Here is a 12068-nt window from a genome sequence, read left to right as displayed (position 1 = left end):
TTGCCCTTTGTGTAAAAAGGACATGAGCGCTCTTGTGGAAGGCCGCATGCGTCACATCCCGCTGGCGCCCGGCTCGGACTGGAGAGATCTTCCCAACATTGAGGTGCGTCTGAAGGATGGTACCATGACCAAGAAGCTGCGCTACACGCACCCGGACAAGAAAAACGGACGCAGTGGCACCGGCGCCCTAAGAGGCGTATGCACCTGTGCCGGAGGTTCGCATGGGCTTTTTACTACTCTTTGAGTATATTCACCAAATGTTTAATACGTTGGGGTTTTCATCTCCTTTGAAGGAAAGCCTTGCGATCCGGCCGACCGGCAGTTCAACACGCTGATCCCGTGGTGTCTGCCTCACACGGGAAACCGCCACAATCACTGGGCGGGACTCTACGGAAGGCTCGAGTGGGATGGATTCTTCAGCACCACGGTCACTAACCCTGAGCCAATGGGAAAACAGGTAAGGGTTTGGGAAGGAAGAGGTTTAGACCAACACCTTCCTTTCTATAGCTCCTAGCTCTGGGGTCAGCAACCCTCAGCTCTAGAACCGCATGCGGTTCTTTAGTGCTGCCCTTAGTGGTTCCCTGGAGCTGTTGCAAAAATGTTTGAAAATGGAAATAGATGGGGGAGGGAAATACTGTAAATTTCAGGGATGAAAATCTCTCACCTTTTGGCAAAATTCTCCGTTTTGAAGTCAAAAAGGGTGATCTACGTGAATTGTGTAGGTCCGAAGAGAAAATTTAAAAAAGGGGGGGGCGGTACGGGAGATTTTTTAATGTCGTACGCTCGGTATGCAAGGGGGGGAAAGCGGCACAAAGCCAAAAAAGCGCACCAGAGTGGCCAAAACATTGACTTATTTTAACGGAACAAAGGAGGATACACTGTTGTGTCCTGTCTATTCAATGCCAAGCTTGGCTGCACGTCAGCCGTGAATGAACACCTAAAGCGCCGTCACGCATTTGTAATTTTGGAAGACGACAGGAGACAAGCTGGCAGATCTTAAGTCCATCTAACTAACGACATGTTTTATTGAAGTTGCTAAGCCTGTCGTGATATGCAGTGAGTCCATTTTTTGCAAGGTAAATAAAAATGAGGGCTGTAATTTTCACGGCTGCGTTTTATCACCGCGTGCGTACATACATTTGTGCGTGCATGTAGATGACATATGAGACTACAGTTCTTTTCACAGATGTTTATTGGTCATCAACACGCCGTAGAATTACAGTTCAGACATACAAAATAAGGAAACTCATCTATATTAAACACTGCACGTTAGCATTGCTACATTGATACGAATGGGGGGGGAAAAGACAACTTATTTTAGCCTACTATAAAACATTGGTAGTCTTCTCCAAAACGCAAACTTGCAGTTAAAAGGTGACACTTTAAACATGAAAAATCTCTGGTTAACAGCATTTGCAAACGGGGGGGAAAAAAAAAAAGTGAATTAGTAAATTAGTGACACCACAAGCAATTACAAAATGCTTTTTTGCTGTATGTAAAGCTTACGGTGAGCGGTTTAACGAACATACTTCCGGTGAACATTTCAAAATAAAAGCACGTTATGTTGGTCATATAAACGATTTCTGGAGTTAATCCTACATACTTCAGAATTAATACTATGATATGAAAATACTATAATAGTACAAAATTCAGATTCTACACTAAGAATAACTTTAAAATTAGTTTATGAAAAAGATGACTGGCAATGAATAATTATTATAATACTGTCATATATAGTAGTATAGCTACTATAATAATAATGCTAGATATTTTTATTAAAAATTGTTTTGAATAGGGATGTCCCGATCCAGGTTTTTGCACTTCCGATCCGATACCGATACCGGCCTCTCTGAGCATGTATTAAAGTTTAAAGTTATTGAGCCTCCTTACTTAGTTGTCAGACTCATGTTGAAAAGTGTTTTGGTAGTCTTGATAACAACTTGCCAGCTGAATTAGGTGAGTTGGAATAACACATATTGGTTGGTAACAAGAAACTGACCTGTTTATTAAATGATAAACACAAAACATTATAAATAACAAACAGAAATGACATATTCAGACAGTAAAACATGCTAATAATATTGTAAACTGTCTTAAAAAAGCAAAACACACAAACAACCTCAAACTATTAACTATTAGACACTCCCTTTGATTTGCTTGCCCAGCCCGAAAAAACCCAAAATTTTATGTTTTATTTGTAGGCAGGAGCCCGAAAAAAACAAAATTTTATGCTTTATTTGTGAGGACTCAGGAGCGATGTGTGGTTACGTTTTGTGTGATCACTTTTGGTGACGCCAGTGCATATATGCATAATGCAGTGTTTCCCCTAGGATTTTTTGAAGCTGTGGTGGTGGGCTGCATCGGAGTCGGACAGCCTCACCATGTCGTGCCACAGCGAATTTTTTTTTCTTCATTTTTTCCCCCAAGAAGAACCATAACAAAGATATATTTGAAATATTTCATTAGCCAGGCTAATGTTGTACCTCTCAGCTACAGTACATGTATGTAAAATGCGTAGCTGATTACAGCTACGTTATCCGATGTACTAATGCGACTTTTTTTCTCGTGGCAATAGTACGACTTACATCTCGTAGTGACTCAGGGTTGGCAACCCAAACTGATGAAAGAGCCATATTTGACCCCAAAAAAAACACACACAAAAACTGATACAGTATGTCTGGAGCCACAAAAAATTAAAAGCCTTGTACAAGCCTTATAATTATCGATACTAGCTATATTAGCCTACTATAGAAATGACTAAGTTGGCTAGAAATACGTAATTAGCCTTCATGATTAAATGTTTATTTTCCCTGCAGTGGATCCTATAGAGAATGACGCACCACGTGACTACTCTGTTGTACTATGCCACCACAAGTTTAACTTCATTACAATATTAATGAATTGAAAGAATGTTTGTGTCATGTTTGTCCTCCTAGAAATCCTGTTAAAACAAAAAAATATATTTCCCTCCCCCATCTTTTTCCATTTAAAAAAAAAAAAAAAAAAAAAAAGCGCCGAAGCATCGCTAAAGAGCCGCATGCGGCCCGAGAGCCGCGGGTTGCAGACCACCGTCGTAGTCCTCCTTTTTCCTTTTATTTGACCCTCATAAGTACTACATTACCACAACAATAACAGTCCTTCTGTCAACTGACCCATTTAGAGCACTGGGGGAATTCTAATAGCCGTGTAAAGAGTTTTACTTGATTCGGTGAGAAGGTGAATAGTTTTTTCCCCGTTGTTCGTAAACTAAATTTCCACACAAAGGCACGTCGAGGTACCATTAACTTAGCAAGGAGAGGTATGAGAGTCATTTTTCGAGTGTCCCAGAGCTCGCAAAATTTGGGTGGGGGGGCGCATTTATCAAAGTTTCGTCAGCCGTAATTGTCTGAAGTTGGCGCGCCGGTGTTGTGCCGAAAAATAGCCACTCCACGTGAAATGTCCCCCCTGACGGGAGCGCCCACACGTCACTCGTACAAACAGCCTTTTCTTACCAATCGATGGAACCAGAAACGACGTTCTTGTACCGTGAATATGTATCATTTTACTCTGCTTGAACTGATAAATCGTTTACTGTGACCAACGCTCTGAAAATAGAGCAAGGCTTTATTTTGGGCCCCGCCTCTCCGCAGTCTCTCAGCGCAAGTTAGTCAAAGTTTGCTTTCCGTCCAAGACGGCCGTCCACCGCTCACTTTCGCCGAAAAGTCCGATCCAAATTATTGTAATGCCCCGGATATGGGCAAGAAGGAGAGAAGTCTGTATTTGCTTACCCACTTTATTGTGGTAACAATAATAAAGAAAAACAATAGCAAAATAACAGCGGGCTGCTACGACATGCGACCGCTATCTCTCGCTATCTCGCTCGTTCTCCCATTCTTCCTACTCGTTCCCCTTGCGTCTCTTAAGGGGGGGCCTGCATAGTTACGAACATTAGGCTACAATACACAATGAATAGGTGTCCGCTGAACTCCTCCCACTCGGCTGCCGCTAGTTTGAAGCGGCCTTAAAAAAATTTTTTTTTATTTAAATAAATAAATAAAATACATCTCATTTGCCAGGCGTGGCGGCTTTCATTTTAGTGTGGCGGTGCGCCACAATCTGTTGAATATAGGGGAATCCCTGTAATGATAACAAATTATAGCCTGTCTTTTGTAACAAATTTTCCCAGTTAAACAAGACTATAAGATGGATATTCAATAAACATTTATATATTTTATATTTGCATGTGTGTTCTAACAGGTGGATAGTGGATTAGACATTTATTTTAATCTCCTCGAGTTGGCAGAAAAAAAGTTTTCTCAATGTTTAAATACTCTACATATTTTTATCATTATAAATGCATTTACGCAGCGAAATAACGCTGGAAAAGTACATACATACATACATCGTTTTAGTATAAATATATGAATATATATTTTTTGAAAAAAGTCTGCCCGATGCGTCTAAATCCCACTTTACTCACGAGAGATAATGGCTCGTCATCCAAAATGATTCCTTCGGCAATGACTCTTCCCTGGGCTTTGGGACTGTCAAGTGCCAGTTTGTCACGCATAGCATGCGTATGACCTTTCTTTCTGTCTTCGGTTTTCTCCTTATACTCCTCATACTCCTTGTATTGTTTGTGGTGGTATTTCGATAAATGCTTGATTAGTTTGGTTGTATTAACACTTGTTACAGCTTTACCACCACGCTTGACTTTATTGTGGCATATGTTGCACTCTGCCTCTTCGTCTTTGTCGTCCTTTAAAGTGAAATAATCCAACACAGCTGACATTTTTACCGATAGTCTCTGTCATTTGGGAGACGGTAATGTAGTGTGTTGAAGGTGTGCGTAAAATGCGGACCGGATTTTAGGGAAACCGAAGCAAAAACTGGAATGGATTATGTAAGTCGGTGCACTGGAAAACCCGGACCGGATTTTCAACAACAAAAACTGGATCGGAAGTCTGGATCGGAATGTTTCCTTGTCGGCCGATCCGATACCGATACGCATTTTTTTGCCCATATCGGCGTCTGATCCGATCCAAATATCGGATCGGGACATCTCTAGTTTTGAATCATGTTGGAAAGGCGAAGTCAGTGTTCTGAATCTGTTTACATTCCATTCTTTTGCACATGTAAATGCTATCAGCATTTGATCTCATTGTTTATGTGTGATTAGTTATTGTTATTTACATGTTTATTTGTACTTTAACAAAGAATGTAAGTGTTCCAAAATGCTTATGTGAATTAATAAGCATTAAAAAAAATTTCATTGCTAAATTAGCAAAAAATAAATAAATAAAATAATAAAGAAAAAATTATTAGTCAACTAATTGTAAAAATAGTCGGCTGACTAATCATGAGAAAATTTGTCATTTGGGACAGCCCTAGTCACCGGAACATATTTCCTCCGCACCCTTCTCACCTTTTTAACCCCTGACCCATTTTCATGCCTGAAATTCATTCATTCATTCATTTTCCATGCCGCTTTTTTCCTCACGAGGGTCGCGAAGATGCTGGAGCCTATCCCAGCTGACTACGGGCAGTAGGCAGGGGACACCCTGAACTGGTTTTTTGTTTAATATGGTTTCTGTAGGCGGACAAACATGACAAACATTCTTCTAATTCATTAATACTGTAATGACGTTTAACTTTAGGCGACATCGTATTACAGAGTAGTTACGTGATGCGCCATTCTCCATAGGGTGCATTGCAGGGAAAATAAACATTTAATCATGAAGGCTCATTATGTATTTGTAGCCAATATGTAGTCATTTTGATTGTAGGCTAATATAGATACATACAGCACATGTTGCCTCCATTATAAGGCTTATTTAAAGCTTTTAATTTGTTGATGCTCCAGAAATATTTGTCTTTTGGTCCAATATGGCTCTTTGAACATTTTGGGTTGCCGACTCCTGACCTAGCTCAGTAGTTGTCATTGCCCACCCCTTCCCAGTTCAAGTGGTTTGGGCACCTGTCGCTGCCAAAGGCATTCATAGGGTATTTGTTTAAGTACTGAATTTGAAAAAAAAAAAAGAAAAAAAAAAAAAAATCAAATTCAGAGTTATTAGGGGGAATGAAGTTATGTCACGTAACCTACGCATGTTCCACACATTCGATTCAGCAAGTGAGATTAAATGATTATTCAAAGAGGGCCCATCCACCAAGTACAATCTGAGGAATCGTCGCCGAGTGACTATGCAAATCTTTTCACAGGCCAAGTCATTATTCATGAGACTACTTAAAGAAACGTCGATTTATTTATTTTTTCCCCCCCCAAAAAAGTCTATTAATGGGTCTATGGTATTCGTCGAATACTCTAAGAAAAATATAACATACTGTATATGCATCTAAAATAATCCTAAACAGTTTTATTAGCAATTTTAATACTACTGGTAGAATGGTTCCTTGCGTATGCATTCGTTCCCATTGCAACCAGTCAGTTACTTCCTGTTATTGTCCTACGTCACAAGCGCTGCATATTCTGGGACCGAGAATAGGCGTAAAGTACGCATTTCGAAGAGTGGGGCCACCTGTTAATCTGTGTGCGTCCATGAACGAATGTATTTCCTCTTCATGTCATAAAGTTCTTATGATAAGTTAGAGCCTTTATCAGCGCGACAGTTTCGTGTTTTTACTGTTACGTCGGCTGGTGGCTCCCACTCGCCCTCGCTGCGTCAAGAAAGCCCGCCATTTCATCAGACCATAGGACATGGTTCCAGTAAACCATGTGCTTTGTTGACATGCCTTCAGCAAACTGTTTATGGGCTTTCATGTGTACAGTCTTCAGAAGAGGCTTCCTTCCTTGGGTGACAGTCATGCACACCAATTGGATGTAGAGTGCGCCGTATGGTCTGAGCACAAACAGGCTGACCCCCCACCTCTTCACTCTCATCAGCAATGCTGACAGCACTCCTGTAACGAGTCACATGACATTTTGGAGGGAAAATGACAAGCAGTACTCAATTTAGACACTTAGTGATGTATGTAGTTTCTATTTGGTGGACTCTTGTTGCGAGAGGTTTAGATTAGGGCTGCAGCTATCGAATATTTTAGTAATCGAGTATTCGACTGAAAATTCTATCGAGTAATCGGATAAAACTTTTTTTAAGGTAAGGAGCAATTACGAATATACACGAGAAAATACATTTCATCTAATATTGAACCATTTTCAGTCAATCACTGTATTTTCGATGTTAATTGTTGAAAACAGCCTAATTGCATCTCAGAAGTGACTAGAGAACTTTTTTTTTTTTTTTTTTTACTGTTTTCACTCAAAAACTTCTAGATCTTATGGAAAAAGAAAAAAAAATCTTAACACACTAGAGCTGCAGCTATCGATTATTTTAGTAATGATATAGTAATAAGTAATTAATCGATGAACTAGTTAGTTTGAATAATCAGGTAATCGGATAAACATGAAAAAATTTAAATACCTGAGCTGGGCCTCAAACGGCCCAATAAATAAATAAGGATCTACATATATACAACAATATATACAATTGGCTAACTTACATAGCAAAAGTCCACTAGTTTAAATGCAATAAAATACTTTTTTTTTTTTTTTTTTTTTTTTTTACAATGCTCTTAACAAATGGTTCAGACACATATTCCCACAAAAATTGGCTAAATATACCTTTAAACTAAATTACAAATGCTTGAAAAAAAACCTTAGCTCAAACAAAAACCTAGCTTATGTTGGTCTTAACAGGGAGCTGCTGGATTTGGCCATGTAAAATGAGGCAGACGAGAGCGCAGTGTATCCACCCAAATCAATGAAACTAAATGCAAACACTTTCAAAAACAAACCATTACAACGCCACTTTAATTAAACAAATACTCGAAGCAGCAAAATTTAATTCGAATCTTTTTTTCTAATTGAATACTCGAGTTAATCGATTAATCGTTGCAGCACTAGTTTAGATATTAATGGCTATATTTTGAGTTATTTTGAGGGCAAAATAAATTAACTCTATTATATAAGCTGCACACAGACGACTTTTCATTGTGTCCCATGAAAAGATATACCGGTACTAAAATATCTGCAGAAATGCGAGGGGTGTACTCACTTTTGTGATACACTGTATTGAGCAAGTAAATAAAGTCTGCAAACCTCACAGACGTCCGACATCGTCATTTGAGAGTTTGGCTAGGTGTCTATCTAGGACTTAGCTAGAACGTCTTGGCGAAGACGGTACAATGACATAATACTTGTTTTTGGATTGTTATTTTGAGATTTGAGGGGGTATTTTTGAGTACTTAAAGGGTTAATTCCGAGTTAAGGGGAAAATTTTTGTTACGATGCCAGCGTAGGAACGGAAGTCGTTCGTAACCCGTGGACTACCTGTATAAATTCAATTAACTTGTTGGCTGCCATTGACTGCACAGACGTCCAATCCATTAGGACTGGAAGGGCTAGAAGCGATCGGGATTCGCAGTTAAAATCGGTTTTATGTATGTAATGATACTAGGGCTGTCAAACGATTAAAATTTTTAATCGAGTTAATCACAGCTTGAAAATTAATGGTAATTAATTGCAATTCAAACCATCTCTAAAATATGCCATATTTTTCTGTAAATTATTGTTTGAATGGAAAGATAAGACACAAGACGGATATATACAGTACATTCAACATACATCAGTACTGTATTATATCAATAAATCCACACGATGGCATTAACATTATTAACATTCTTTCTGTTAAAGGGATCCACGGATAGAAAACTTGTAGTTCTTAAAAGATAAATGTTTGTACACGTTATAGTAATTTTATGTCAAAACCCCTCTTAATGTTTTCGTTTTAATAAAATTTGTAAACTTCTTAATCAAAAAATAAACTAGTAGCTCGCCATTGTTGATGTCGCCGAACGGTGACGTCACATGGGCTCCCTGCCGTTCTTCCACAGTGTCTTTAACTACGAAAGTAGTGATTGAAATACATCACAAGGTGTCAATGGCAAGTTTTAAATTACTTAAAAATCAAGCCAATGAGTGTGATTTGTCCCTCGACTGACACCGTAGCTCCGTGATCACTGGTCCATCCATTGTACTTTACAGTCATTTGAGTGCTGGCTTCACAATGTACGAGACCTCTGATGGTTTGTGTATTTGTTGAGCTAAATGAAATGTTTGACTAGAGTTTGGCCAAAGTCTGAGTAGGTTTTATGTGTATTTTGCATAGCTATTTTGATTGGGAATGCCAGTTTTTTGCATTGTTGTTAAACTGTGAGAATAGGGCCTCATTAATACAGATTGAAGCGCTTTTTGTGAATTTTTTTATTTATTTATTTATTTATTTATGTATTTTTTGGGAGAGAAAGAGAGAGAGATGGGAATATTATTTTTGTTGTGCTTTCACTAAATGATCCTTATGTTTGTTGTGAAGGAGTCGCTGAAGCTTATGCCATAAACGGCACGGTCCAATGAACGCCTGTGTCCACTCGCCTTTCTCTGCCTCTTAGCTCTCAATGTGCAAAAAACGGCGTCCTTGTAATCTGTTCGAGGCAATGCATGAGCGTGTCATTCCGCGCCTGCGTTAAATGCGTCAAATATTTTAACGGAATTAATTTTAAAAATTAATTACCGCCCGTTAACGCGATAAATTTGACAGCACTAAATGGTACTAAAGTTTGTTGAATGAACAAATAGTCATTTGCCCCATAAAGGGTAAACTGCTGCACTAAACCCCATCATATTAAAATCAGGTTCTAAATGTTTTTTGTTTTTTTTTCCCCCCCCCACTCCAGGGTCGTGTTCTGCACCCCGAGCAGCACAGAGTGGTGAGCGTGAGGGAGTGTGCTCGCTCTCAAGGTTTCCCCGACACCTACCGCTTCTTCGGAAACGTCCTGGACAAACACAGACAGGTCAGCGTTGACGGCAGCATTTTAATATCCTATCAGAGAAAGTTCATCCTTAAATTGTCATCGGCGTCCGACAGGTGGGCAATGCCGTGCCGCCACCTCTCTCCAGAGCCATTGGAATGGAGATCAAGAAGTGCATTATTGAGAGAATGAAGGAAGAACAGACAGAAAGTAAGCATTTTTTTTTTTTTTTTTTTTTTTTTTGTATTGCGCATGTAGCTACTTGAGGAACAAAACTTTTGACTTGAATGTGTCCTCTGTTCTTTCCAGATAATATCAAACAGGAGAAGATGGAAATGTCTGACTAGTTTTCTCTCTCTACAGCAATTCATAATTTTGGGACAGACAAGGGTCATGTATTCTTCTGTATGAACTTGTTGGATAAATTGTATGTAGTTTTTATATCTATTGCATCAAATAAAGCTCTTATCACATGGCCTACTTCTTGTCATCATGTTTCACGTTACACTTGGAGAGTAAAATCACCAATGGTTCAGTGTCTTTTGGAAATTTAGTGCATTTTTTTTTAAACATTGTCTGGAATTCAATTTATTCAGGGTATTAACGGGGTCTTAAAAACAAGTTCCCCCTGGTCTTTAAAAAGTCTTAAAATCAGTATGATCAAGGTCTTCAATTGTCTTTGATTTAAAATTGCAGTAAGTGTTACATTTCCAGACGATGAATTTAATGCCAAGGAATTCACTGTAGTCTGCCATAAAACTTCCAACGGTGTGTATTGTTTTATTAATGGGCGTGCACTAAATACAGTAAGAGTTTGGGGTTCATAAATTTTAGATGGTACGTTGCCCGCAACCTCCGTGTACGTCAGCAACTTGTCTCTATGACGCCATTTCCTGGCTATTCATGGTTGTAGACCTAAACGGGAATGTGCAGAAGATGGAGAAGTGTCAATTTAATCAAAAACAGATGGAAGATGGCTCATTTAAGAGGTGGTTGGCTTCTGGTGGAAATAACATCAGTGCCCAGTGCAAAGTAGGCGTGTAGGAACATATTGAAAAGGTAATATCAAGTACAAAAGTACTAGCTTTACAATTTAAAAGAAGAAAAAAAAATCTCCCGATGCAAAAATGTGATATACAGTACCTATATAATCACCTATAACACTCAGGTAACTTGAAGTTTTGCTCTGAGACCCACAATTTGGCCAAATTTAAAATTGTCCTATATGCATGCATCATTAGAAAGCTTAAAATCTCAATTTTGGGGGGGCAGAAATTTTTTGAAGAGAAGGGCATTTAAAAAAAAAAAAATTTTTTTAAACCATAACTAGAGGTGAGAGCACAATTAAAGACACCGTGATTTTAATGAGATATCACGTAATCACCTTGTTTCGATGCAAAAACTGAGTGTAGTATGTCTCGACACCGCTGTGAATGAAACAGCTGGATTTTGGGGGGATTTCATTGGTGAAACATGGTAATATAACAAGGGTCGCGATCCAGAAATCGCAGACATCAAGGAGTGGTCGAGATTTTCTTTTTCAAATATTTACCCTTTTAAACGTCTTTTTTCCATTTTATTTGTCTGGATCAATTATCATCTAAAATATCAGAGAAAGTGCGACTAACAAAATTCAATGAAGCGATAGTTATGAGGTAGCTATCCATGACCTATTTAAAGAGACTATTTTTTTCCATTGTGAGGTAATTTGTTTAAAATATATGAGTGAATGAATTTATAGTTTTTTTTAACTAAGTATTAGACATGATAGACGTTTTGAATAATAAACTGTAAATGGGGGTCTCCAGGGTAAAACGGACAAATCAAAAATAGTTCGGGAGCTTAATGCGCCATGAAACTGCTATGGCAGCATATAGACATATTGTTTTTTTTTTTTTTTTTTTTTTTTTTTTTTTTTTTTTTTCTTTTAATAAACCTGTCCCGTTCAGCTGTTTGACACAGAATGGAAGTCTTAGTGTCCGGTTGGTCTGAACAGTTTTAATGTTTCACATTGAGAGTATGACTTAATCACATTGTGATCATTCAAAATATCTCGTTTAATATGACAAAGCATCGAACAAGAAGGGGTTATGGGAGGACAGAAGAAAAAACAAAAGAAACACAAACAACAAGAAATGTATTAAACGCCTACACTACCTATTAATATGTTGATGCTATCGTTAGCTAGATGTATTTCTGGTTGACACAATGAGGGGGGGCCCTGTTGACCAGAGAAAGGGGGGGGTAGTCTGTAAGCTAAGTGA

The 12068-nt window shown here is 38.5% G+C and overlaps 1 protein-coding gene across 1 annotated transcript in view; it reads left to right on the top strand.

The window, feature by feature from the left end:
- The window catches only part of dnmt1 (DNA (cytosine-5-)-methyltransferase 1), a 63163-nt gene extending 52860 nt beyond the window's left edge, over positions 1 to 10303 (top strand). Inside the window, exons 29-33 of the mRNA XM_057860531.1 lie at positions 20 to 215; positions 294 to 457; positions 9730 to 9846; positions 9921 to 10014; positions 10114 to 10303. Coding sequence (XP_057716514.1) covers positions 20 to 215; positions 294 to 457; positions 9730 to 9846; positions 9921 to 10014; positions 10114 to 10151 — 609 coding nt within the window. The 3' untranslated portion in view covers positions 10152 to 10303. The remainder of the gene's footprint in view (positions 1 to 19; positions 216 to 293; positions 458 to 9729; positions 9847 to 9920; positions 10015 to 10113) is intronic.
- Positions 10304 to 12068: the final 1765 nt, after the last annotated feature.

This window comes from Corythoichthys intestinalis, chromosome 16 (assembly GCF_030265065.1).
Source record: "Corythoichthys intestinalis isolate RoL2023-P3 chromosome 16, ASM3026506v1, whole genome shotgun sequence".
Taxonomy (NCBI): domain Eukaryota; kingdom Metazoa; phylum Chordata; class Actinopteri; order Syngnathiformes; family Syngnathidae; genus Corythoichthys; species Corythoichthys intestinalis.
This window is presented reverse-complemented; position numbering and strand designations above follow the sequence as displayed.